Source organism: Spodoptera frugiperda, chromosome 23, assembly GCF_023101765.2.
Source record: "Spodoptera frugiperda isolate SF20-4 chromosome 23, AGI-APGP_CSIRO_Sfru_2.0, whole genome shotgun sequence".
Classification (NCBI taxonomy): Eukaryota; Metazoa; Arthropoda; class Insecta; order Lepidoptera; family Noctuidae; genus Spodoptera; species Spodoptera frugiperda.
The window spans coordinates 11,803,847-11,831,826 of NC_064234.1; the positions used below are offsets into that span (position 1 = coordinate 11,803,847).

Genomic DNA, 27,980 nt, shown 5'->3' on the forward strand with positions numbered 1-27,980 from the left:
AAAAATGGTAATCTGTGAAAAGAATAACTAATGCTGGCAACACTCCATTCAAAAATTATTGATACATCTGAATTATATTTACGTAAAAATAAGATTTTTACATAATTATACTCATCATTGTGAATTATAAATGTGTGTTTTTACATTACGATGTGTTTCTAGTGACTAAATAAGTTAAGATTCGTTTTTGTATTCAAGGACGCGTTCGGCACAACAAATCGATCTCACAACCAATATGGCGGCTTTACTATATTTTTCAAAAGTTGTTTACCAAGGTGTTTGTGTCCATAATGTTTATTATTTCAAAAACTTATAGTGGCACAAATAATATAGTGTTAATTTTATAGGATTATGTTAAGTTCATATGTTGACTCATCAAATGAAAAGGAACCGTATAATTTCTTTTATAACGTTAAAAACTGTGTTTTTGGTATCGTTATTAGTGAAATTCAGTGTAGTACTTATGTTTTGTAGTGCAAACATTACGTTAATGTTAAACTCGACCGCGATGTCACAATATGAGCGCTCACGATGAGTCCGCCGCGCCACCCGCCCTCGGCAACTCTGTTCAATTCATGGTAAGAGTACATACCTACTGCAATTTGTATTTTCGTCATTTATTGTTACTTTAAGTAATATAGTTTAGAAGTTACTGCAAGCCTCCATTCAACCATATATAAAAAAAATCCTGAGTTTTAGTTTGTATGCTATATTTATTCAATATGCCTGTCTGTCTGTCTGAATTCTGATTATGAGGGTAAAACATTTGTGACAGATTTAGAGATTATTATTGTTTATTTTATAGATAATAAGCTTGTTTATTTTTAGGTATTTAAATACCTATTTTAGGTTACAAATTACAAACCATTCTTAAGACAACATTAAAAAAAGATCATTAAAACAAGCTCGAACCTATAATAATGATCTGCAACATGTGTTGATTCTGCAATATTAAATGGTTTTGCTATAATATAATATAAAAGAACAATATAAAATAATAGATTACAATTAGGTTGAAACTTGGCCGTATCATTAGTTATTTAAATTAGGTACTTATCTCAATTCATTTTTCAATAACTAGGACCAATGACCATTTCCACTCTATAGGTTTTGCTCAGAACTGTAACTTCATGTTATTGTTGTAAGCAGTTGCCCGAGTACATAATCATTGTTGTCTTTAAATTGTTTGACAATTCTGCTTTATTATCTTCATATTTTGGAGATAAATAATCAAATTCCATCATGTTGAATTAGGTAGTATACAAATAGTAATATTTGTCTAATAAACTCAGAAAACTCAATTATAGTCTAAACAATCTAAGAAGTCAACTCTGACAGTTGCCATGTAGTGAGAGACAATGTTATTCAATTTTCATATTATATCAGTTCACAAAATCTTTATAAATAGCCAATAGTAAGGTGCGTTGGGGTAACATCGGACGGATTTTCGAATAGTTGCAAGGATGTTGCAAAAACTTTATTATCTCAATTTTAGTACACAGTAGATTAATGAAAAATAGTGAAAACAAATAATGATTAAACACAGTGTAGTTAATTTAAAATTTAATTTACTTTTTTGAATAATTTGTTTATTTAAATTCATTTCTTTAATAAAAAGATAAATATAAAACTTGTAAATGATTTCTTTTATGAAAGTGTATGAGTAACAAAGTAATTAATGAATATTATGAATTACTATTTTTATGTAGACATTCCAGGACATTCATAACAAATTATAGCGAAACATAGACTGACAAACGTCAGAGTTGACTTCTTATCTTAGATTGTGCCAACTATAATAGCAATTAATTTTTATGCAAGTAACACAATATAAAATGTCACTAGTAGACAATCCATCTCCTTTCTATAGAAAAAAAAGTAAATTTCCAGTACCACTATGCACTGTGCAGTCAGTTTCTATCACCTGATGTGATAAGCTATTGCCGCTGCCAATGGACACTTGAAACGTTAGGGGTTAGGAATTTAAGGGTTGTTGGGGAATAGGGGATTGGGAAGGGGGGTAATTGGACCTCCGGTAACCTCGCTCACACAACGAAACACAACGCAAGTGTTGGTTGACGTTGCATCATTGTTAGGTGAGGCCATGGTATCATTCCAGTCGAGCCGGCCCATTCGTGGGGAAGCATGGCTCTCCCACACTTACTAGGCATATTACAAATTTAATAATTGTTTAAAAAAATACCCAAATAATAAAAAAAAACAAAACAAAATGTCTGTGAGTTATGCCCCTGCCATAGAATGAATATGCCGCAGCAGCGCCGGCGTAAAACTTCGGGGGGCCTTCGGCGGAACATGTGGTGGGGCCCTTAAATCGCTCGTGGTTTTTTGTACAAGGTTTATTTAACTTACAATGATAGATAAGTACTTATCAGGCACAAAACGTCAACTGCTGAACATAGGCCTCCTCTATGACTCCCAGATAGGCGGGTTGGAAGAGGCCTGCATCCAGCGTCTCCCTACAATCTTAATCAAGTTATCTGTTCACCTTGTGAACTGGGCGTCGTGCGTTACCATTGCCAGCATGTAACCTTCACTCGCGAACTTCCATATCCCAACGGCTGTCGGTTCTCTGAGATATGCCCACTCCCACTCCAGCTAATCCACTGGGCTATCTCGGCGACTTTAGTTCGTTTGCTGATCTCCTCACTTCTATTGACTCATTGACATACATATATATTATATTATATATATTATATATTATATATATTATATAATATTATAAAGAGGAAAACTTTGTTTGTTTGTTTGGTTGTAATGAATAGGCTCAAAAACTACTGGACCGATTTTAAAAATTCTTTCACCATTCGAAAGCTACATTATCCACGAGTAACATAGGCTATATTTTATTTTGGAAAAAAATAGGGTTCCGTAAGATATTTGGATTTTTCGGACACAAACTGAAAAAAATCAACCAAAGAAGTTACTTATTTTGCGTACGCTGCCTAAACTACAAAAGATAGAACCATAAAATGTTATAATTATTTGTAGATCTGATAAATATCTACAAAAAAGTCTGCGACACACTATACCTATCTATGTCGAGTGAGGCACAACAACCACATTTTTATTTAAAAATTGAATTTTTTTTGGACTACATTTAAACGCGTTTATTTTACTCATGCTATTAATCCTTATCAAAATAAATTATTTCATCAATAAGTACAGTTTATGTTGATAATATTTGGTCTTTGAATGATTAAAATTGGACGTTTGGGTTTGAAATTGTGGTGAAATTAAAATATTACGATTTCTGCTGCACGCGGGCCGTGCGTCGTATATCTCTCGTAAATCGTAATATTTAGTCGAAGTGGACGTCGCCAAGGCCAGGGGTGCGCGTGCGGGAGAGGGGACAGAGATAGAATAGACCCTGAAGAACAACATAGACTTACACATACTTTTTATTGCAAAAGTGTAAGTGTCACAAATACTTTTGTGAAAACCAAATGAAAATAGGTTAACATAATCGCAGACATACAAGTCAAACTGAGAACTTCCTTTATTTTTGACGTTGTCTAAAGGTTTATTGTTTGCAGGGGGTGGAGCGTGTCAGCGGGTCGGGTGGCGGCGGGGCGAGCGCGCTCAATGGGGGCACGCCGCCCGCCGCCGGCGCGCCGCCCGAGCGACATGACGAGCCGCCGCGCAAGCGAGCCAAGCTGCCCGTCGACGACGTCGCCGCGTTGCGCCGCCGCGTCCTCGACTGCGAGCTGCAGCGTCTGAGGAACCTTCGCGACAGGTGAGCTGAAAGTCGCGCCGCAACCATTGCGGCCCCCGTAGCTTCGTCGGCTCTCCCTGTCACGGTCTTCTGTTCTAGGTTCACGGAACAACTGAACGAGCTGTACTTCCTGCAGGCGGGCGGCAACATGATGGACTACGCCGTATGGCGCAAGCGGCCACCGGCGCCGCAACTGTCGGCCTTCATAGAAGCGCGCCGACCACCGCCCCCGGCCGCCGCCGCGCCCCCATCGCCGCCCGCCGCCAGCGCGGCGCCCGCGGCGGCCGCGGCGCCCGTGGCGGCGGCGGCGCCGGCGCCTGACGAGATGGTGGAGAAGGCCAAGCAGGAGGCGTACGTGGCGTCGCGCGTGGCGGAGCTGGCGCGCGCGGGGCTGTGGGCGGAGCGCCGCCTGCCGCGCGTGCTGGAGCCGCCGCGCGCCAAGTCGCACTGGGACTACTTGCTCGAGGAGATGGCGTGGCTGGCGCAAGACTTCGCGCACGAGCGCAAGTGGAAAAAACAAGCGGCTAAGAAGGTGACGATGTTATGAATTTACTTTCGTTACAGAACAAAACGTACCAACCGAAGTAATTCCACCAAAATTATAATTGTAAAACCTTTTTTTGTTTGTTACTCCCCTGAAAATATTTTGCTAATGATAACAACTATGATTACAGTGTGCCCGAGCAGTACAAAAGTACTTCCAAGACAAAGCCCTGGCAGCGCAGAAGGCGGAAAAAGCTCAAGAATTACAGTTAAAGAAAATTGCCGCTTTTGCAGCAAAAGAAATACGAACGTTTTGGTCAAACGTTGAAAAGGTATGTACGTACAGTAAACAGTAACAAGTTGGCGCATAGTGGGCCGAAACGGGCCGATAGTGGACTTAGCATTGATAAAAAAAAGTTAAAATATTTTTAATTTTAGAATATCGGGTTGCATTAATCTATTGATTATAAGAAACTATGTGGAGGTGGTGGAGCCATGACAGGAGCTAATTCACAAAAAGGTTTTCTAGGGCTCTGCTCGGTGGATATACTTACAGAAACTTTTGCTGGTGACACAAACTGTCAAACAGTGCCCAGTACATCAACCGATGTACTGGGCACTGAGCGATCTTTATTACGGCTTATGCGGCAAACATAAATTAATAAAGTCTGGCCAAATATGGCCAGACTTTATTAATTTATGTTTGCTTGAAGCCATTTGTCATTTTTAGTTTTGAAAACATCTTCTCTCCCGTGAGCTTTTTGCCATCTTCTATTTAAATTAAAACAATACTTTGCACAATATGATTTTTAGGTCTTTTTTATGTTCATCACTTAATTCGTCCAAAAGTTTGGACCTTATCTCATTGTACAAGTCATCACTATTTTTAATACTACCACTGTCAATGTTTTAAGGGTAACGAAGAGGTCAAGATTTGTCACAAAATTTTGAAACATCTTCACAAACATGGTATCACAAATCACACATAATGAATAATGTGTAGGGGTAGTACGACTATTACGTCGGATACTAGAACACTGTAGTGGATTTGAATGCAACTGAATATCTTGTGCTATGTTCATGCACCAATCACGTTACGACACGTCATAACTTGTAGTTGTGTACGTGCTCTCTTATCACCCAAATCTCGGAAATATGTGTAAAACAAACGACTGCGAATTATAAAACAAAACATTTTTTTTTTCATTCAAAATACTAATGGCTATATCTCTCAAACTGCTCGTTAAATAAAAAAAAAAATGTCTGATGAAAACGTTTATAAATAATGCCTAGATACCAAAAATATACATTTCATCTCTTAAGTCCAAACTTTGTAATCCCAGCCCACTGTGCGGCGCACAGTGGGAGACTATGTATGAGCGCGAGGAAATAACTACGTAAAGCCGTTTGTTATTGATTTCAATAAGTTTTTTGCTTATTTAATGATAGGATTATGTCGTTACTAATATAAATATGCATCATTAGTATGTATAAGTTAATTACTGTGATTATAAGTCATGGTTTTTCCACGAAATTTAGCATTCGAAATGGGAACAATTAAAAAAAATATTAGTTAATCACTATAAATATTTTATTTGCAAATATAACTAAATATAGATAACAACAAACATGCTAGCTATAAAAATGTAAATAATAAATAAGAAAAATTAACAAAATAATAAAACAAAATAATTAATAACTAAGGAGATTTTTTGCATCCTCATCTAAGGGCAAATGCTTTTTTATTGGCCCTTTTCTCATAGTATATAATAAAGTATAGTATATAATAAATTATTGACGCTTAATGGTCCTTTTACTGGGAAATCGACTAGTTAGTTCTAATTAGTCTAACTCATAAGTTCGCAGTTATTAGCAGCTAATTTTTCTAATGAGTTATAACTAGACTTCGAAGAATTTTTTAATATATGATTCACTGGAAGGCAGTGGATGGCAAGACAGTTATAAGGTCTTGTTTTCAAAAATTCTAAAGAAAATTTACCATATTTTAAAAATCCTAATAATATAATGAAAATGACGACTTTCATTAAATCATATTCATATTTTCTAAAGTACATACTGTGATATACATGTTACATAAAAAAGTTTTTCCAAAGCAATGTAATTGCAGCTATAAATAATTACCAAAAGAACGATAAAAATTCAACTAAAATGCACAGTTTTCTGTTCATTAAGATATCAAAACCGATAACCGTTTTTATAAACAGACTTCTGAAAAGAACACATTAGGATTTTCTTAGTTTAGGTGTCTATTTTATGTATTTAAAGTTAAAAATGAATTTCATGTACCCAGCCAATTTGGACTTTTTTCCTCCAATCTCCCATTGTGCGGCGGCCCCAGACCGTCGCGCGCCGCCCGTCCGCGCCGCTCTACCAGCTTCTTTACTTGAGCTTCTTTACTTGAAGAATAAGTTTTTAAAATTAAAGTATGTAAATCATACACAATAAGAAACTCCTTCAAAGACTTATTATATGAACAAGTTAAAATATGTTATAAACAATTATGTTGACATAATTATTCTCTAATACAACAGTAAAAAAACCGGCCAAGTGCGAGTCGGATTCGCGATTGTACGAACGACAAAGTTATATTTGCGTATTTTTAAAAATGTACTATTTCTTAAAAACGAATAATGATAACTCGTTTAAACCAATTTTCGTTGAAATCTACATGTATGTTTTTTAGTTTCCTCACTCTTATTTTAAAAGTTAGAGGGGGGAGGGGGGGAGGGGTGACACACTCATTTTTCCACTTTGGAAGCGTCTATCTTTCAAACAATTGATTTTGACGAAAAATGGTTTTAGGAACCTTAATGTCTTTTATAAAGTGCTATCCATAGACACTCATCATGGATAAATTAGCAATTTTTTTTTATGTCAGTTCCACGTGTTGGGTGCTCCCCTTTAATTTTTAAATTGATAAATTTTTTTTATCGAAATTCGAATAGTCGTTACCAAGTTTCAACTATGTAAGCTCAACAGTTTCGGGAAATAAATGGCTGTGACATACGGACGGACAGACAGACAGACATGACGAATCTATAAGGGGTCCGTTTTTTGCCATTTGGCTACGAAACCTTCAATTAAGAGGTGCAGAATTAACCCGTACGAGTTATAAAAGGTTTACTGTAGTGATGTTACCTGTCAGTTATACATTTATAACAATAGGAAATACATTGTCTCTCTGAATAAAATAGTTTAAAAGGAAGATATTTGAAAATGAAAATGTCAATAGTCAGAACAGAGAAACATTATATAAAGCTGAAGAGTCTGTTTGTTCGATTAGATTATTTTATGCTGGATAGTCCATTTCGTGTGACAGTCGTATGTATGTGTGTGCAGTTGGTGGAGTGGAAGCGCGTGCGGCGCGTGGAGCGCGCGCGCAAGGCCGCGCTCGACGAGCAGCTCAGCTACCTCGTCGACCGCACCGAGCGATACTCGCGCCAGCTCGCCGCCAACCTGGGGCCGCGCGCCGCGCCGCCCGCCGCGCCCGACGACGACGACTTCACGCCGCGCGACTGCTCCGACGACGACGAGGAGACCATCGCCGCGGCCGAGGCCGGCGTGCAGCCCGCCGACCACCGCGACGAGCTCGAGGCGCTGCGCCGCGACTCGCGCCAGCCGCTGGGCGACCTGCTGCCGCCCGGCTACCTGCCCGCCATCTCGCCGCCGCCCTCGGACTACGGGCCCGACGCCGACGATTCCGCCGACGACGAGCGCACCATCGCGGAGCAAGAGCGCCACGAACCGGCCGAGGACGCTGCCGACGAGCTGGCGGCGTTGCATCGAGAGGCCGATCTGGCCATCGACGAGTTGCGGCGCCGCTACGCCCCGCGCGACGACCGCCCCGACGGCGACGGTTCGGAGACCGACCGAGACGACGGCGCCGACGACGTCGAAGACGACGACGACGACGCCGAGAACGAGGACGACGAAGGACAGGAGGACGACGACGCCAGCGACGATGAGTCGGAAGCCAGCGAGTCCACCGCGGCGTCCGAGGGCATGGAGGCGCTCATCGACGAGCCGGGCGAGGGCGCGGCGGACGCGGCGGGCGGCGAGCGGCGCGTGGAGGCGGCGGCCGTGCTGGCGGCGTCGCTGCAGCCCACGGGCACGACGCTGTCGGAGACGGCCGTGGCCACGCGCGTGCCGCGCCTGCTGCGCCACGTGCTGCGCGAGTACCAGCACGTGGGGCTGCACTGGCTGGCCACCATGTACGCGCGCGGCCTCAACGGCATCCTGGCCGACGAGATGGGGCTGGGCAAGACGGTGCAGACCATCGCGCTGCTGGCGCACCTGGCGCTGGAGCGCGGCGACTGGGGCCCGCACCTCGTGGTGGCGCCCACGTCCGTGGTGCTCAACTGGGAGATGGAGTTCAAGAAGTGGTGTCCCGCCTTCAAGATCCTCACGTATTACGGCACCATCAAGGAGCGTAAAATGAAACGTGTCGGGTGGACTAAAGCTAATTCGTTCCATGTGTGCATAACTTCGTATAAACTCGTAGTGCAGGATCATCAAAGTTTTCGAAGAAAACGGTGGAAATATCTTATTCTCGATGAGGCACAGAACATTAAAAACTTCAAATCTCAAAGGTGGCAGATGCTATTAAACTTTCAAACAGAAAGGTGAGTTATTTCATAACTAAAAGGAAATTCCATTTCAAAGGCATATCAAATATTAGCATTGAAAGGCTCACAATGCTACAACCCGGGCGACTTGTTATTTAGAGCATAATCGCATGTGGCGTTATACAACAGATCATTTCCAATATTTTTGTCGAACAAATAGATCGTCTCACATCATAAAGTTAGGTATTTTAGAGACAATAACACAGAATAAATAGCTCAAATACAGTAGCGCCACTCTGCCCAGGTACACTACATAGCAATATTTTTGGTCGCTGAAGTGCCAGCCGGGATGTTTATTTAAACGCTTCTAACGAGCGTTGTATCACTCCACAACCTTGAAAGGGATCAGCACCATACCAACTCACAGCAATCGGAATCGTAACGTAATCGCCTCGGAACAAACGAATCGGGGTGCGGTGCGTGGTCAACTTGCAGTCCCCGATCTGCGTACGCTTAGCTTATGTATCTTCGTCCAGGCCATATTCTTTTTTTGTATTTCTTTCTGTTTTCTTTTGCCTATTTCTTTCTATTGTCTTTTGCATCGTCATCAATTGCTGTAGCAATGATAGCCAATTTACCGTATTATGAACTTACCTACATTTAACGTTCGAATTCAAAATGATTGAACAAATGTCAGCTAGCTGTCAACCAGCGGTTGGTGAGCTATAAGCGCGGCGCCGTCGTTAAGCTGTAGCCGAGTCAATGTGCGGGAGTTTCTGCTTCGCATACATTACGTGGTCAGGTCACGTGGACGACTGTTTGACTGTTTGACGCCAAGGGGAAATGCGAGCCGGTGACGACCCGTTCTGAAGTTGTTATCTATGTATTAAATTTAATTAGTAGCAAGTATTTAGTAGCTCCCTCTCTCGATTCTGGCCCAAAATCGAAGCTATGCTAGGGTTAGGTTAGGGTTTCTGCTGTTAGTATATTAGTTGAAGTCCATGTTTGATGCATACGCATCGCTACTGTCCCCAGACGGCTCCTGCTGACGGGCACGCCGCTGCAGAACTCGCTGCTGGAGCTGTGGTCGCTGATGCACTTCCTGATGCCGGACGTGTTCGCGTCGCACTCGGAGTTCCGCGAGTGGTTCGGGTCCGTGGGCGGCATCGCGGCCGGCTCCGCGCGGTACGACGAGGCGCTGGTGCGGCGCCTGCACGAGGTGCTGCGGCCCTTCCTGCTGCGGCGCCTCAAGGCCGACGTGGAGCGCCAGATGCCGCGCAAGTACGAGCACGTGCTGCTCTGCCGCCTCGCCAAGCGACAGCGCTTCCTCTACGACGACTTCATGTCGCGCGCCAAGTCAGTATCCGACCTCGTATATGCTATACCGCCGATCATATTCATGCAAATACGTTAACGGCAAAGGAAAAATTCAATAATGGTTTTCAATTTCTAAACCATCAACAAAAAATAATAAAAACAAGTCCAGTTTATCATGATTTCAGTTTGTACGATCTTCCCACAAGTGGGACCAATAAAATAATATGTACATGAAAATCAACTTAATGGCGAGCTTCCCTTAACCTTTTAACCGCCATATTATGGCATATATTGGTAGGTACATATGAGATACACCCTGGTTATAGACACAGATGGAAGAACACTCAACAGAGTGATAGGGTTGCTATCTTTAAATAAAAAAAAAAAGTTAGCATGACATATATTGAAATCTTGCTGAACAGTAACGTATTAACCTTACTTTGAAAATTTATATTTTTTTTTAGTTTGATAATGTTTGTTGCAACCCTCAGGACCAAGGAGAGTCTGGCATCGGGGCATCTGCTCAGTGTTATCAACGTGCTTATGCAGTTACGGAAAGTGTGCAACCACCCCGATTTGTTCGAGCCGCGCCCCGTGTCCTCCCCGCTGCAGCTGCCCGCGCTGCGTCTGCTGGCGCCCGCGCTCGTGCTCGCCACCGGCCTCTCGCAGCGGGCCGAGCTCGCCGCGCGCCTCGGCGGGGACCTCGCCTCGCTCGAGGCCGACGGCGCCGGCGCCTTCGCCGCGCATCGCGCTCGACACCTTGCGCCGCCGCGTCGACTAGTAGAAGAGTTGGGCGCCGGGCCGCCGCGCGCCGCGCCGCGCCCTCCACCGGCCGGCTTGCGCCTGCATCTGCGCCTCGTGCCGCGCGCCGCGCCGCCCGACGCGGCCGCTCCCGCCCCGCCGCCCGCGCTGCTGCCGCGGGCGCGAGCGCCGCCGCCGCCGGCCGCCGCGCCGCCCCCGGCCGTGGCGGCCGGAGCTCGCGCGCGCCTGGAGGCCCGCCGGCGGGCGTGCCTGCGGCGCCTGGCGGCCCACAACGAGCGGCGCTGCTGGCGCCTGCCGCTGTACGGCAGCGACCTGCGCGCCGCGGTGCAGGCGGGCGGGCCGGCGCTGGCGGCGCGCGACATGGGCGCGCTGCTGGCGGAGCTGCAGCCGCTGCTGGAGCGGTTCTGCCTGTGCGTGTCGGCGGCGCGCGCGGCCGCGCCCCAGCTGGTGCTGGGCGGGGGCGCGGCGGCGCGCGACTGGCGGCGCGAGGCGGCGCGCCTGGAGTCGGGGGCGGGGGCGGGGGCGCGGGCCGCGCTGTCGTTGTTCCACGCGGCCGCGTCGCGGCAGGCGGTGGCGTTCCCTCACCCGTCGCTGCTGCAGTACGACTGTGGTGAGTCCGACGACTTTTCGACGACTGTTATTTAATAATTGCTGTTATTTAAAATGTGAGATCTTAAAGTAGGCTAAATTTGAATTGGTTGAAAAGTTAATATCTTTATAGAAAAACTGAGGTTTAAAAAATGTGCAAAAATCCAAAAATCTTTAAATTTTGATCAGAATCTGTGAATCTTTGAATGTGGAGACTTTTACACTATAACTAATAGGGAACCCAAGGAAACCGCCAAAAGGAGATTGTCCGAAGCTGGCCATTTTTAAACAGGCTGCTCAGCAAGAATGTACTTTTCACATAAATACACAGATATATGTGATGTTGCTTTAAAATCTCTAGTAGTTTGTATGGCAAAACTGTCTCCATGTTTTTTAACGCGCGGTAATGGAGATTGCTTCTTTATAATTTTTAACTGAGTGTCTTCCCACTGAAGCGTCAGAATTTAAGGTTTCTTAAAACTTGCTATATTTTTAAATAACTGCTGTCAGTTTGCCGATTACCTGGTGCCATTTGGAGAGGAATGGACATCTTGTTGCACCGACGAATGACTTGTTTAAAAACATGAATATTTCTCCCGCAGGGAAACTGCAAACGTTGGATGGACTATTGCGGCGACTGAAAGCGGGTGGACATCGTGTGCTCATCTTCACGCAAATGACGCGAGTCCTGGACGTATTGGAAGCTTTCTTGTCTATGCATGGCCATACCTATCTTCGATTAGATGGAGCCACGCGCGTGGATCGGCGTCAACCTCTCGTGGACCGTTTTAATGCAGATCCTCGTGTATTTGCATTTATTTTATCCACACGAAGCGGCGGCGTAGGTCTCAACTTGACCGGAGCAGATTCAGTAATATTCTACGATTCGGATTGGAACCCCACCATGGACGCCCAGGCACAAGACCGCTGCCATCGCATCGGACAGACGCGGGACGTCCACGTGTACCGCCTCGTCACCGCCGCCACCGTCGAGGAGAACATCCTGCGCAAGGCCGAGCAGAAGCGGGCGCTCGGCCATCTCGCCATCGAGGACGGCCACTTCACCACCTCCTACCTGCGCGGGGTCGGTCTCCTTTCCACTGACACGTTGCTCCTGCTCATTTTATCCAAATTGTCATTTATTTGTTTGTTCGTTTTCCATACACAGGCTAACATCAAGGAATTATTCAATTCGGAGAGTGAAAACGTGGCGACCGAAACCGAAAGTAACGCCGAGGATGCCGAACCTAGCGTCGGCGGTGAGCTGGAGTCGGCGCTGGCGGCCGCCGAGGACGAGGCCGACGCCGCCGCCGCCAGCGCCGCGCGGGCCGAGGCGCAGGGCGAGCTCGCCGAGTTCGACGAGACTCTGCCGCTCGACGACGACGCGCGCCCCGCGCCCGCCGCCGACCCCGACGACCTCGCCACGCTCATGAACCAGGTACCTCGCCGCTACTCACACTCGATGGGATGAAATATTGTACTTCCTGTCTCTTCTTTTTCTAATTTTTGAGTACCTGGCCAAAGATAGGAACTTCCGTTGTAATTTTGTTTAAAATGAAAAATGGCGTATGTCGTCGTGTGAGCAGTTTTGCTGTTTTAAGTCGGTTTTTTGTAAGGCACCACAGCCTCATAGAAAACGCACGCTCATCGCTACCGTCCTCCGCAGCTCACGCCCATCGAGAAGTACGCCATGCGCCTGGTGGAGAGCAGCGAGGCCGCCAGCGAGGCGGAGCGCAGCGCGCTGAGCGAGATGCGGCGCCAGCTGCACGAGTGGGAGAACGCGCGCCGCCAGCTGCGCAGCGAGCCCGCGCCCCACCCCGAGCCCGCGCCCGCGCCCGACCTCACCTACAGCCGCGGCGACGCGCGCGCCAAGGTGCGTGCCCGCCGGCGCCGAGCCGCGCCCCCGCCGTCGCCGCCGCCGTCGCCGCCCGCGGCCGCCGCGGCCCCCGCGCCCCCGCGGCGCGCGCCTCGCCCCCGCCGGCCCGCACGCGCTCGCGCGGCACCGTGCACATCAACCTGTGGACGCTGGACGAGCGCGGGGGCGCGGCGGGGGGCGCGGGGGCGCGGGCGGCGCGGCGGCGGCGCGGCGCCGGCCGCTGCGGAACGGCACGCTGGACGCTTGGCTCGCCAACGCGCCCTCCCGCTCTCACAAAGATGACGATAATAAATGATTTTGAGATACTATACGTGCGTTTTATATTTCTGACGTTCGACGTTTCGGTGCCGCTCGATATTCGTCCGTAAATGCTTGATCTGTCCCCGAGTCGGCGATGTTTGCTCGTGATCGGCGAAACTGCGGCACCGATCCTAACGTCAGGGATATATGGCGTACAAGCATTTACGGGCGAATCGAGTCGACCGCGACACGACGCCTTATATTTCCCGTAATTATGCGTCCGGAGCCATCAATATCCCTATCAGCTAGCTTATAACTTCATTATATAACCCAACACTTACAGAAGTATTCGGTTTCATAAAAATATCGAAGTGAAGCACAAGATGCGCATAGAATGAGACAAGATGAGATGCTTGATAAGTAAATAATTAGTCAGCTCGGACATTTGTTAGTCTATCTATAACTTCTATGAACGTCCTTGGATATGTCTTACGAGTATATTATTTTGAACTCGATATCATTTACTTAAGAATCAGTCGTAAACAGCGATCGATCTTGCTTATATGGCAGCTGTCAGAGTTGACTTGTTATTTTGTGTCGACTAAACATGTAACTTGTGTGATATGTGGCTGTCGCTTAACCCACATGTTGTACGTTTTATGAGACCCTAAAGTATTTACTAAACTATTAAACCGAACAGGGTTTCCAAAATATTTGTAGTATATATAAGTATACTAGTATACTTAATACAAGTCGTTTCTGGAAATTGGATCAATTCGAACAGGGACTGGTGGTGCGATTTTTAATGTTAGCTCAGTACAAGAGTGGACTTTTTATCATCATCCATTCACTCGGTAAAATAACATAACATAAATATTTAAAAAAAAAACGCTCCAAATACAGATTCCGAGAAATTTTTTACAACTTTCAAGTGCTTTTTTTTGAAAAATATTTACCACTAAGGAAACTGCCCAGGTATGAGGAAAACTTTCACCATTCATATACATTATTTGGAGGTATGAATCACGATGATATTATCATAAATTCAAAAATAAAAATAGTTCGATCATTTTCTTTACGAGGACGTCGTAATTAAGTAGCTTAAGCTAGGTACTACCCATTCATTTCAGTTTCTAGACGGCCAGTATCAATTTACGTTATACTGGGATTTACTTTCGGTTGAAATAATAAAATACTTTTGTATCTCGTTGGTTACGTCGCCAAGAGATGAAACAGCTAAGAGGGGCAGTGAGGAAATGACCAAGTTGAGCAGGTTACAGTGACAAAGTTCCACAGTATGTTACGAGTGTATTGCATTATTTCGTTTTTACACACTATATTAAACCAACTAGAAAATTATTTTCTGAATAAGTCATATATTTAAATGCATTTCTCCAATATTTAGGTAAAACAAATGATGTTCTCTATGAAAGTGTATGAGTAAGAAAGCAATGAATTGATATTACGAATTAGATTTCCTCCTTGTTTACGTGGACGGTCCAGGACATTCATAATAAGTTACTGCGGTACATAGACTGACACCCGACAGAGTTGGCCTCGTAGATTGTGCCGACTATTGGTCGATCGAGGCACTATATACATATAAACCTACTGATGAAGTTCAATGTTGACTACCTCTTTGGTAAAATGCTCACAAGTAAGAATGCATAGCATCGTGTCTCGGGTTCGATTCTCGGGTCATCTGTCAACAGATATTTTTGCATCATGAAAGTAAATTAATTCCGACCGCATCATAGCAGTCATTTGCGTAATTCAACGCGAGCTTTCAGCGATATAAAGCTATTTTCTTAATCATAACGTTATCAGTTGTTATGAGTATGCTAGTTTTTATGATTTTGAATTGCTTTGTATCTTAACATAGACAAGATCAGGTGAACGTGAGAGTCGTGCTTCGGCGCGACCGGACTGACTGTTTTTTCAACTCGTAGTATTATCATGCAACAAATAATTCAACGGCAATATTAAACCAAATCAGAGTTAAAGGGTGGTTTTTCGAAAAACTTCTCCTGCGTTATTAAGCATCGCGGTAGCTTATTATCATCCTTTTTTTTATTGTCTTGGTTGAGAGCAGTATCACAGCTTATTTTATTGAAACCAAATTTTGTGTTCCAATCGGCAGAATTGTAAACTTTTGGTTGAAGATAATGACGCCGTTAACATTTTGTGTTTTTTTTTTCGGAAAACCACCCTAAAATTTGTAGCGTGCAAATTGATTTGAAGTTCTCACTATAAATCATTTTATTTCAGATTTGGGTGAGCAGCACTGGGTGTATGGAACGAATGCCGGTAATATATATTATACGTATTTAATGTAAATAAGTGAAAATATGTAAATAAGTGAAACAGCTAGATTTACGAGTTTAGCTCTTGTAGAGTATTAAAGTTCACAACAAGTTATATTGGTTTTGTTTCATACATGAAACATTATATTTATTTAGAGTATTAAACAGAAAATATGAAAGAAAAAATATAAAACATTTATTTCACACGCTGAAAACAGTTGCAATATGTTAGATTATAAATGATTAAACAGATTAGGCAAATTTTGGTTTGCGGCGATTTGGGACCAGTTCAGCATGTGTCTTGCGCTCGTATTCTACTGACTCGCGCTTTAACAACAGGAGTCAGCCACTAGGAGTAAAGCACCAATTAAATAACAGGAGTTTATAAACGGTGGTAGTGTTAACATTTTAACCACTCAAACGTCCGGCCCGCGCGACCGTTTATCTCTCTAACGTCCAGCCGCGCACGGCATCCGAACCGCGCGCGACTCGCAAGTTTGTCGTAACAAAAAACCTATATAGCTACTGAACCGTAATGCCTAGAATAAAGAAAAGAATACCAAAAAAAAGATTGAAGAATACTGATCAATCTTAACGATTTTTTTAAATCTTTAGTTAATCTTTAAAATACAATAAAACGGGTTAAACATGAAACACAGAAAAAAAACAGAATTATTTCTACCTTTTTAGAATATACGGCACAACTATATTGCATATTTTATCAATAAAATATTTTTACAACAAACTAGACTCATTACCCTTTCTTTTGATGTATATATGATTATATTCGGTTAACTCTAAGTATTGTAATTAAATCGAAAGAAAACACTACTTGTAATTTTACACATCAAAAAACCTGAGGAACACATTGACATTATTATGGAATCTTCAATGAATTTAGTATATTTCTCTTTGAAAAATGTATTATTTTGCTTATTACGAAATGTATTTCGATATTTTATATACTATTGTAATGCAAAGTATGTAAAATATGTATAAACAAAACTAAAAGTGGCCAACACCAGACCGGCCATTTTTTTCGAAACAACAATCGTTTGAAGTTAAAATTAGACTAGATTTATCAGCTAAAACTGTGATATTTATACATCATCGTAAAGCACAAATCTTCTAGTTTATTTTGATGTATAACACTTGCAAGATAAATTAAACAAAACTGTAGTATTTACGACATAATTGTTAGTCCGGTCAATTTAGACCTGAAAACAGTAATGAAAGAACAAAAATTCCGACAGAGCTGAATTTTGGTACAGACCTTTATTTTACTATAAAGATTAAAAATTTAAAAGTCCCCATCGATCCCATATGTGCTTCAAAAGTTATTCGAGGTCAAAGGTCAAGATTTTAGGTTTTTTGAGTTTTTCTCAAAAACCGTAAGTTTTTTCAAAAAAATACTTCAGACCAAATTTGTAGATCTCAAAATTCTCTACAAAATGGTCCTTATAAGTTTTTCTATAAGTATTACCGTTTCTAAGATAGATTCGTGTGTCCCCACACACATTTTTCCACTTTGGAAGCGTCTAACTTTCAAACGATTGATTTTGACGAAAAGTGGTTTTAGAAACCTTAATGTCTTTTTTAAAGACCTATCCATAGACACCCATCACGGATATGTAAGCTGAAAAAAAATTTTTTTGAATCAGTTCCATGTATGGAGTGCCCCCTTTACTTTTTAAATTTATAAATTTTTATTCAAAATTCGAATAGCGGTTACCGAAAGTTTACTATGTAGGCCCAACAGTTTCGGAAATAAATGTCCTGTCCGTCCGTCCGTCCGTCCGTCCGTATGTCACAGCCTGTTGGGCCACGAAACTGTTGGGCCTACATAGTTGAAACTTTGTAAGATGGTGTATTTCGGTAACCGCTATTCGAATTTTGAATAAAAATTTATAAATTTAAAAAGTAAAGGGGGCACTGCATATATGGAACTGATTCAAAAAAAAATTTTTTTCAGCTTACATATCCGTGATGGGTGTCTATGGATAGGTCTTTAAAAAAGACATTAAGGTTTCTAAAACCACTTTTCGTCAAAATCAATCGTTTGAAAGTTAGACGCTTCCAAAGTGGAAAAATGTGTGGGGACACACGAATCTATCTTAGAAACGGTAATACTTATAGAAAAACTTATAAGGACCATTTTGTAGAGAATTTTGAGATCTACAAATTTGGTCTGAGGTATTTTTTTGAAAAACTTACAGTTTTTGAGAAAAACTCAAAAAACCTAAAATGTTGAACTTTGACCTCGAATAACTTTTGAAGCACATATGGGATCGATGGGGACTTTTAAATTTTTACGGCCTTACTTATAAACGATCACTAAAGTTAAGACACAGTTAAACTACCTATTAAAAAATATTTTAACTCATAAACGATGATTAACGCTAAATAATGTCTTAGCGACTGCTTAAATAGCTGTCAATTTAACCAGTGTCGAACCCTTGTTTAAAGACTTTAAACACCAAAATGGCGTCCGAAATTCGTAAAAGTCCAGCTGTGGTATATTTCAACAATAACACCACATGCAATCTTCGCATTGAATTGTGTTCTGTTTGCTGAGCTTTGTTCCGCTACTTAGGAAAGTGAAGTGGATAAATATTAAAAAATGGATATATTTGACGACGATAATGTATTACGCACATACCGTGACGAAATAGAAGAAATAAGAAATTTCAAGAATATTGGTTGAAGAAGGAGGGTAATAATATATAATTTAAGATCGAACTCAATGGAGGAATTGAGTGAAAGCGACTTCAAGCATACTTATAAATATCTTAAGAAACGACTTGTCTATGGATAGCCGGGGCGGCAGTATACCTGTGGAGTTGCAAGTAATGGCAGCTATAAGATACTGGGGCCGCCATGAGATTCAAGAAGACTGTGCGGAAATTCATGGCATGACTTTATCAAGAACTGCTAAAAGAGTTGCTATTCATTGGCTTCAAAAAGTTCCATTTATATTAAAATGCCTTCAAATTTAAGAGAAGAGACTGAAACTATTCGGAAATTTGAAACAATTTGTGGGTTCCCATATTACCGGTGCAATAGATTGACTTTTAAATTTTTAATAAGTGACGTGTAAACTATATAGTAAAATAAAGGTCTGTACCAAAATTCAGCTCTGTCGGAATTTTTGTTATTTCAATATCGTATAATGACCGGACTATGTTGGAACTCACAAAAACACTTCACAACACGGGCGTAAAACGAGTCAACTAACTTTAAAAATTTATATTTTGTTTGTCAAAGCATATAACAACGCCATGTCTTATTTTTTCGTCGAACAATTTATTCAGCTGTATAGATAATCAGTCAAAACTCACCAAACAAGACCGTATTTTAAACTAGAGGGAGTTAAACAGAACTCGTCGCTTTGGATACTATAGTATCCATGGGCGTATGACGCTCCTTTTTTTTTTGGATACCGTGCTATCCATGAACGTTAGAGTGGTTAAGCAAATAGTAATTACGTAACTTTATTACGCAGATGTGGTGCCCGCCCACTCCCCCCTCCGGCGACGGCGACGTGTACTGCGACACCTGGGCGCGCGCCCTCTACCGCCGCGGACCCGCGCCCGACGCCGCGCTCCCCGCCGTGCACCGCCGCGAGCCGCGCGCGCGCGAGCCGCGCCGCATCCGCGCCCCGCCCCGCGCCACGCACGCGCCGCCCTCGCTGTTCGAGCGCGCCGGCCCGCGCCCCCGCGCCCGCGCCCGCGCCCCGCCGCCGCACCCGCACCCGCACGCGCCGCAGCCCGACTGGGCGCCCAGCGAGGACGCCGCGCTGCGCCGCGCCCTGCGCCTGCAGCGCCTGCCGGCCGAGCCGCCCGCCGCGCTGCAGCCCAACTGGGAGTGGGTGGCCGACCTCGTGGCCGGCGCCGCGCGCGCCTACCGCTCGCCGCGCGCCTGCCGCGACCGCCACGACGCGCTGGCCGACCCCGAGCGCGCGCGCCGCCGCCACCGCCGCCCGCCCGCCGCGCGCCGCCGCCTGGACGACGACGCGCCGCGCCCGCCGCTGGCGCGCCTCGACGCCATGCGCGACGCGGCCGAGCGCCGCCGCGCGCAGCCCAAGCGCCGCCACGACGACCAGACGCCGCACAACCCCAAGCACGCCGCGCTGCTGCACGACCACGGCGTGGACTACGACGCGCCGCCCACGCCCATGGAGGTGGCTACGCGCCGTGCCGAGCGTATAGCCAAAGAGAAACTGAAGGCGGGCACGGCGCCCCCCGCGGCCGCGGCGCCCCCTGCGCCCGCGCCGCAGCGCATAGTAGTGGCGGCGCCGGCAGCCAAGGCGGAAGCCCGGCGCGTGCGACCGGCAGGGGGGGAGGGGGCGCGGCCGCCGGCGCCGGCCCCGCCCCCGGGGGGCGCGAGCTCGCAGACGCAGTTACTCTATCGACAGCAGACTTTCCCAACTCGTCATCTTAAAATTCTTCATCAGACGACTGCTGCACACGCTCAGGTCAGTACCAGAATAATATTATATCGATGCAATAATTTCGACACAATCCAATTTTCTGTTCGCGCGCATAATTTTCTGAGTGTAGTAGTAGTAGATAGTCCTACAGAGTTCGAGAAAAGCAGACTGATAATATTGTAATGGTATCTTTTGATGAAGTTTGTTGCTATTGAATGTTTTTATTGGAGGCCAATATATTTTTCGTGTGAGTCGAAATGAACCGTGCGGTGATGTTGCGACAGAGCGCCAGCGGCGCCGGGCCGAGCGGGACTGGCGGCGGCAGCAGTGGCGGCGCGGCCGCGGCCGAGCCCGCGCTGCGCAAGCTGCAGCTGCAGCAGGTGGCCGTGCGGCGCGGGGGCGCGGCGGGGGGCGCCGGGGGCGCGGGCCCGCGCGTGCTGTCTGCGCGCGCGCCCCCGCACGTGGTGGTGGCGCACCTGGCGCCGGCGGAGCGCGCGCCGCGCCCGGACTCCAGACAATAAACCGTTATTATAATTTCAATACCGAAATGCTATGCATTTTCATTTCACACCCGTTACTATGCGCTCTCACAGAGCGCGCGAGCGCTCCTGTGTGCCGGCTAGTACTGACGCACAGCTGACGTAGCCTGCTAGTTGTTTTAAGCAGCGCATAGCTACTGTCTCTCGATTCATGTGGACTGTAGACCACATGTTACGAGGTTTATTATGGCACAATCAATAATCTGTCTGCACTACATACTAAACCATAATAATCTATACCTACTAATATTACAAAACTGAAGAGAAAACTGTCTGTCGTCTTTTTGAACTAATAGGGTACCTGTTCGGAGCAGTACCGGAATTTATAACAAAATTATATAATATTATTATTTAAAGTTGTCAGGGCGCTCGATAGATGGAGTTTAGATCGAGATAGAGCGCGCTATGGTTTCGGTAGCTCAATTTGTTAGGTTCGGCGTCAATTTGACGTCGATCTAGTTCAAGCAACGCCACTATCGGGAAAAGTGTTAACAATAAAGTGAGTGCAGTAACAGTGGTGTTTGTGATATTATATCCCTCTGAAGCCGACCCTCTGAGTTCTGTTCAGTACCCATCCACTGATAGGTTAAAATAGGGTTCTGTAAGATATTTGGATTTTTCTGACACAAACTGAAAAAAATCAACCAAAGAAGTTACTTATTTTGCGTACGCTGCCTAAACTACAAAAGATAGAATCATAAAATGTTATAATTAATTGTAGATCTTATAAATATCTACAAAAAAGTCCGCGACACACAATACCTATCTATGTTGAGTGAGGCACAACAACCACATTTTTATTTAAAAATCTTTTTTTTTGGACTACATTTAAACGCGTTTATTTTACTCATGCTATGAATCCTTATCAAAATAAATTATTTCATCAATAAGTACAGTTTATGTTGATACTATTTGGTCTTTGAATGATTTAAATTGGACGTTTGGTTTTGAAGTTGTGGTGAAATTAAAATATTACGATTTCTGCTGCACGGCTCGTTGCGTAGTGGCCGTCACCAAGGCCAGGGGTGCGCGTGTGGGAGAGGGGTGTTTAGATCTATGAGTAATCGGTAAATATTGTAATTTCTTTGCGATTGTTTAGTATAATTAAAGCGGTGGTCGAGTCGCTCTTTGTTCATTCATTGTGTTTCAAGTCTGTGTAGTTTGTTTTCTAATAAAGAAAGAAATGCCTAAAAGGAAATCGTAATTGTCCCGGCAAACATCACAGACAAGATCAGCTCGACTACGCCGTACGGAAGAATCTGCCCCAGAAAATGAGCAGCGCCTCTCGAGAAATAGAGAACATATTTCGCAAGCACGCGTCAGAGAATCAAACTCCGATCGCTCACAGCGGCTCGCTAGCCAAAATGTGAGGACATCGCGAGCCCGTGCTCGAGAAACTAGCGCTGAACGTGCGCAACGTCTACTGATTTAAAGCAGCATGTCTCTGAAACGAGGCTTAGGGAGACTAGCGCTCAGCGCTCAGCGCTCAGTCTATTGTATATAGAGAAGCATTAAATTAAATAGGTACCGAATTTGAACGTACGTTCGTTCGTTGGTACGTATTTGACGTAATTGAAGCAGATCATGATTGATATGTGGCATACATTATTTAATGACATCATCATATCGTTTCAGTAAAAGGTGACTAAGGGACTAACCTTGAGCAAACAAGAGAATTTCGATAATCTTCGAAATTACTGATCCGATTTCAAAAATTATTTTACTAATAGGAAGCTACAATAGCGCCGAGTATAATCTTATGTTAAAACAAGTTTTTTTCCGCGGACGAAGTCGCGGGCAGACGCTAGTACTTTATAAACTAAATGCTAGTGGGAGTCACGTTAACTCGTCGCTCCATTGTGTCTTGAACGACGGACAAACAAAAACACAGTTTCCTTCATTAGTAATATTAAGTATAAATATAGATAAGTAAGACTAGGCGGGCGCGGCGCGCGGCGCGCAGGCCACGTGCACGTCCACGAGGCGCGCCGCCGCCAGCACGCGCGCCAGCGGCTCCAGCACGTCGCCCAGCGCGCCCGCCAGCGGACGCAGCGCCGCGCGCAGCCCCCGCGACACGTTGGCCGCGAACACCAGCAGCGGCTGCAGCAGCGCGTTGAACGTCAGCGCCAGCGCCGGCTTCAGCGCATAGTCCGACGCCGTCTGCACCAGCCCCGCCGCCGCGCCGCGCAGCGCCAGCAGCGCGCAGCGCGCCACCTGCAGCGCCAGCGCCACCGGCAGCGCCAGCAGCAGCTGCGGCGCCGCCAGCAGCTCGGCCAGCAGGCCGGCGGCGGGGCGCGCGGCGCGGCGGGCGGCTCGCTCCAGCGCGGTGGGGCGCGCGCCGCCGGCGGCGCCGCACGTGGCCAGGAACTCGCAGCTGCCGTGCTCGAAGTAGTACACCTCCACGCGGTCCGGCTCTGTCACCACCGGTGTACCCGTCTGTCTACACTACCGATCTGTCCATTCGCGGGTTTACTCAATAACTATTCGTATCTATTTCTACTAAATGTGAACTTTTTCGTGATTATTCACGTTAATCATGCGAACACTCTGCGACAGTGCAAGTATTATTTTGATATTCAAAATCGATTGTAGTCCGTCAAGCTGCGGTAAGTAACACTAAAACTTAGCAAGGATTCTGTTTCTTTCATTGAATCCAAAAATATTTCAAAGAAATAGTTGCGAATAGTATTTTTTTGGGTAAAAATATTCTATTGAGTATGTATCCGTCGACCTGGATGGTCGCGACTGGCTATGGCTGACGGTCGGAACTTCTTTGTACACATCATCTTGTAACTTTCTGGCTCGCACAGGAAAACTGGAATGATCTGTATTCAGGGGTTTCTGAACCTATACGACCTTCAAACCTTCAAGAAAAGAGTTTATACCGGTAACGCACCTGTGACTCCACTGGTGTTGCGGGTGTCGATGGGTGGTGCGGGTGTCGATTACCATCAGGTGATGGTAATCGATCGGACGTTTATCGAACGTTTATCTCCTATTCCAAAAAATAAGTTAGACAATGTTTTTTAGGGAAATATTCAGTTATTTTTATTTAGTTACCTATCTTCTTCGATACTCAGTAGATAAGAAAAGCTTGATGTAAGTATTTAACGTAAATCTTACCGTTCTCGCACAATTTGTCAGTGTCCATATCTTGGAACAGCTTCCACGTTTTATTCTTTTTCTGTGAGATAAGTAAATAATTATTAACGCCATTAAGTCCGCCGTCACAATGTTTGTGTCAAACTCCTGCGCTGCGCTTGCTGTTGCCTTTCAAGAACCTTCCTTCCTCTGGCGGCCATCAGTTATCTTGTACACGGGACCTTCAAAAACGTGGCCCGCAGCATTTGCTACTGCTCTTATGACGAAGGAAATCCGCCACTAATTGTATTAAATAAAATAATATAAAAAATAATGATTTTGGATATTACATGCAGCGGGAGTTTTGACCGAGGGCTCCAAGGGAAGCCAGGCCGCCGCTGGTATTAAGATCATTAAGAAGTCGCCCTGTATAATGTATGTCGGATTTGGAGGGATCATGAAATATTTGTTATACCAGTCAGCAAATAGCGGTAGGTGGTGCAATGACCAATTCAATTGGTGTGTCAACTTGACATGGACCTTAATCACACAAGCGTAAAGTTGTTGGTCCTATTGACTGACCTGGCAAGGCAGGGCGGCGGGCGGCGCGGGGCGCGGGGAGCGCGGCGGCGCGGGCGCGGGGTCCCGGGCCGCGCCGGTGCCCGCGTCTACCAGCACCCGTTTCCTGCGGCGGAATGCGTACATCCACGGTATCACAATATTAGAAGTTGGATTCTTAAAGCGGTAATATGGAGGTTGCCTGTCATTTTTCCCGGGAGTTAAAAATTGGGCATTTTATAGATTTTTTGTGCTATTTCCGATTTCATCTTGCAATCTTGTACATGCGCCACTCTTGGAAAAATGGTAACAAAAACTGATTTTGAAAAACATTGAATACAAAATGAAACAAAGCACAATTTTCTGTAATTTATGTCAAACTGTTATTGACTCATGCACCGCAAAGTATGAATGTACATTTCAATGAGGAAAATTAGTTTCCACTACACGCGTAAGTAGAGCAAGTGGGTTATTTTTTTATAATAAAGTTAGTTCTTATAGACTATTTACAGGTCTAATGATGATGTGATTGTGTTAACCTGTTGCTTAAGCTGTTTGTCATGATTTTTTTTATGGAACTCGTAGACAAGCTTCTCACCTGATGGTAAGCAATCGCCGCTGTCCATGGACACTTGAAACACCAGAGGTGTAAAAGTGCGTTGCCGGCATTTTGGGGCTTAGGAATTTAAGGGTTGTTGGGGAATCGGGGATTGGGAAGGGGGGAATAGGGCTTCCGGTAACCTGTGTTTCGTTGTGTGAATTTCATGTCGGTTTTCTGTGAGGCCGTGCCGTGGTATCACTCCGGTCGAGCCGGCCCATTCGTGCCGAAGCATGGCTCACCTACACTTATATTCAGAAGTCGCCATTTCGTCTCGATATGTCATAGTCACTAATTTTAAAAGAAAATGCTGAGTCTGTAAAAGTGCATCGCAGATAATGCGAGTAAGAGTTTGGTGAAAATGGGTGTTACATGCGTCCATTTTATTATACCCCGGCCCCCTAGATAATCGCACGCGATTTCGTCAAGCTTCGTCCACTTCCCTCGCGTTCTTGGGGTTTGGGGCTTTGCAAAAAATATACCTAGGTACATTTAAATAATAGTTAAATAGGAATGAGAGAACCAGCAAGGACTGACGTGTAGTAGGTGTGAGGCTGCAGCGCGGCGCACAGCGGCGACGCGGCCGAGCACGCCAGCAGCACGGAGTGCGGCACCACGTACACGCCGCGCGCCGCGCCCTCCGCGCCGTCGCCGCGCCCGCCCTGCGCCACGAACCCATCTCAAAACAACACGTCCTGTACTCACTTCAAATTTTGCTAAACATACACAGCATGCAAACCATAGCCTAGGTCAGCGTTACATCGCGCCGCAATAAACGTCCGATACCTCACATCATAAATGTCAAATAAGTAGGTCAAAAGTCCAATCTTTCACGAATTTTATTTTTTTTCTGTAAACTAAGTCTCAGATTAAAATATAGAAAAAGAAATAAAAAGACTTAAAAACCAGTATTCTTATCACGGAATTAAAAAGGTATTGTCTGAAAACTGCATCACAGATAGGAATGTTTTGCCTTTCTTTAGTCACTGAAGTTCATGTAGGCGGACTGGAGAAACCACGTTACAAATCACCATCTAACTACTACAACTTTCGATTTACTTTATGATAAAAGTTAAGTACCAATTTTGAGCTTTGAACCAATATCTCTTGACGATGGGATCTGGGGAAGTGTTGACCCTATATTCCCAGTGTTTTTTTTTATCGTTACGCCTTTTATCTCCGAAGGGGTAGGCAAAGGTGCACATTAAGCCGGGTCCAGACGAGTTAACGTGTAATGTAATCCACCGTGTAATGTAACACGAATTCTTCAGCGCGAGCGTTACATGTAATGCTCGTACTGCCGTCCACACGTAGAATTCGTGTTACATTACACGGTGGATTACATTACACGTTACACTCGTCTGGACCCGGCTTTATAATAGCACGTAATGCCACTGTACAATATATATGTCAGTTTTCAGACTCCGTGCTACTACTGGGAAACGAAAATGGAAAAAGAAACCCAGTTGTACTGCGCCCGACCCGGGCATCGAACCCGTGACCCCTTGCCCTTGCCCTTGCAGTCACACTTACAACCACTCGGCCAATGTGGCAATCGTCGTAATCGTAATACACAATACGATTTTAACTAGGTACATATTGACCCATTAATATGTACGTATTTAGACTAGGGAATGCAATCTCGTCCTTTATTAGCGAAAATCTCGAACGAACAAAGGGCGCGGGGTGATCGCGCGAGATTACAACTTGGAAAATCCGATACCTATAATATATAATACCTATGTGTATTCATATCTGACCTGGTGTGTGAGAGGACTCGAGGCGACAGGCAGGCGCGGAGACGTCTGCGCCGCGACGGCCTGCGCAGGCGAGCGCTTGCGCCGATGTTTCTCCACGACCACCTAGCATACATCGGTATTCCAATTAATGAAGGTTGGCGTTTGCGACAATCAATAGGTAGGTACATATTGTACTTTATTTTTCCATTATTGTTTTAATGTGATTTAGTCCAGTCTCCGAGTCTAACAGCACAAATTTGGATAAACCTACACACTCAAAGTTTCGTGCTATGACTAGCTTCATAATCCAGCACAACAAAGAGAACCTGGTACACGGTGTAGGTACCTATTGCGCCACGTACTAATATGAGCCGAGTGCACAGTTTGTACCTTCAGGGAGGCCGCGGTACTAACCTGCAGGTAGGAACCAGTCTCGTCGTTGGAGGCGAGGTGCGGCGCCGCGTCGCCCGTACCGCCCGTGCCGCCCGTACCGCCCGCCGAGCCCGCGCTGCTCTCCGCCGGGAAGTGAGTCGATACCGACATGTCAAGTTCTACAAATCAACAACTACCGTACATAATTCGAAATGTCCGCTTTTTTAATAACGACATCCCCCCCCCCCTCCCCTATGCAATTATTATTTATTATAGAGTAGCTGATTTTACTAATTTTCTCTCTCATCTTTTATAACAGTGTGTATAAAGTAGAAACATGACTAGAGTTACCCAAGTTTGTGTTCACCAGCTCGACTTCCTTGGCTTCTACTCCTCGTTGTGCTGTGCTGGACGTGTAGTTAGACGTAAACTTGTTTGGAGTTAAAGTCATAATTTTATAACTGCAATTACTTTAAGTAGGTACATATAATATTGTAATTATTATGTAACAATTCAAGATGACACTGTGTCACTAAAATAAAGCAAATTATGATGTCAAGTACAAATGAGTTTTAATTGTATTAATGGGGTCTACTACCGACCGCTTTTAACTCGCTTTTATTTGGTTTACCCAATCTTCCTGTTAGTATATCGTCTTACCATTCGGCGGGATTGCGGCCGACCGCCTACCTAGAAACCAAACTATAAGAACTAATTATTTATTAAAACCTTATATTACGCTGTGAACAATTTTATCGCAGATTATAAAGGTGAAT

At 44.9% G+C, this 27,980-nt stretch overlaps 2 protein-coding genes across 2 annotated transcripts; one reads left to right on the plus strand and one right to left on the minus strand.

The window, feature by feature from the left end:
- LOC118266794 (helicase domino) lies at positions 1–20,865 on the plus strand. The gene is made up of 13 exons (XM_050703350.1): positions 1–578; positions 3,555–3,754; positions 3,833–4,265; positions 4,408–4,548; positions 7,577–8,859; positions 9,838–10,158; positions 10,611–11,491; positions 12,072–12,553; positions 12,638–12,907; positions 13,136–13,342; positions 15,854–15,892; positions 19,391–20,362; positions 20,602–20,865. The coding sequence occupies exons 1-13, from the start codon at positions 519–521 to the stop codon at positions 20,836–20,838; spliced, it is 5,526 nt and encodes a 1,841-aa protein (XP_050559307.1). The 5' UTR covers positions 1–518; the 3' UTR covers positions 20,839–20,865.
- LOC118266801 (uncharacterized) lies at positions 20,865–27,929 on the minus strand. Its single transcript, XM_050702948.1, has 7 exons — positions 27,556–27,929; positions 27,247–27,383; positions 26,854–26,955; positions 25,631–25,755; positions 24,520–24,622; positions 23,951–24,040; positions 20,865–23,301 (listed from the first exon to the last, which is right to left on the minus strand). Exons 1-7 carry the CDS (start codon positions 27,653–27,655, stop codon positions 22,792–22,794), a joined length of 1,167 nt encoding a protein of 388 aa, XP_050558905.1. The 5' UTR covers positions 27,656–27,929; the 3' UTR covers positions 20,865–22,791.
- Between the last annotated feature and the right edge of the window lie 51 nt (positions 27,930–27,980).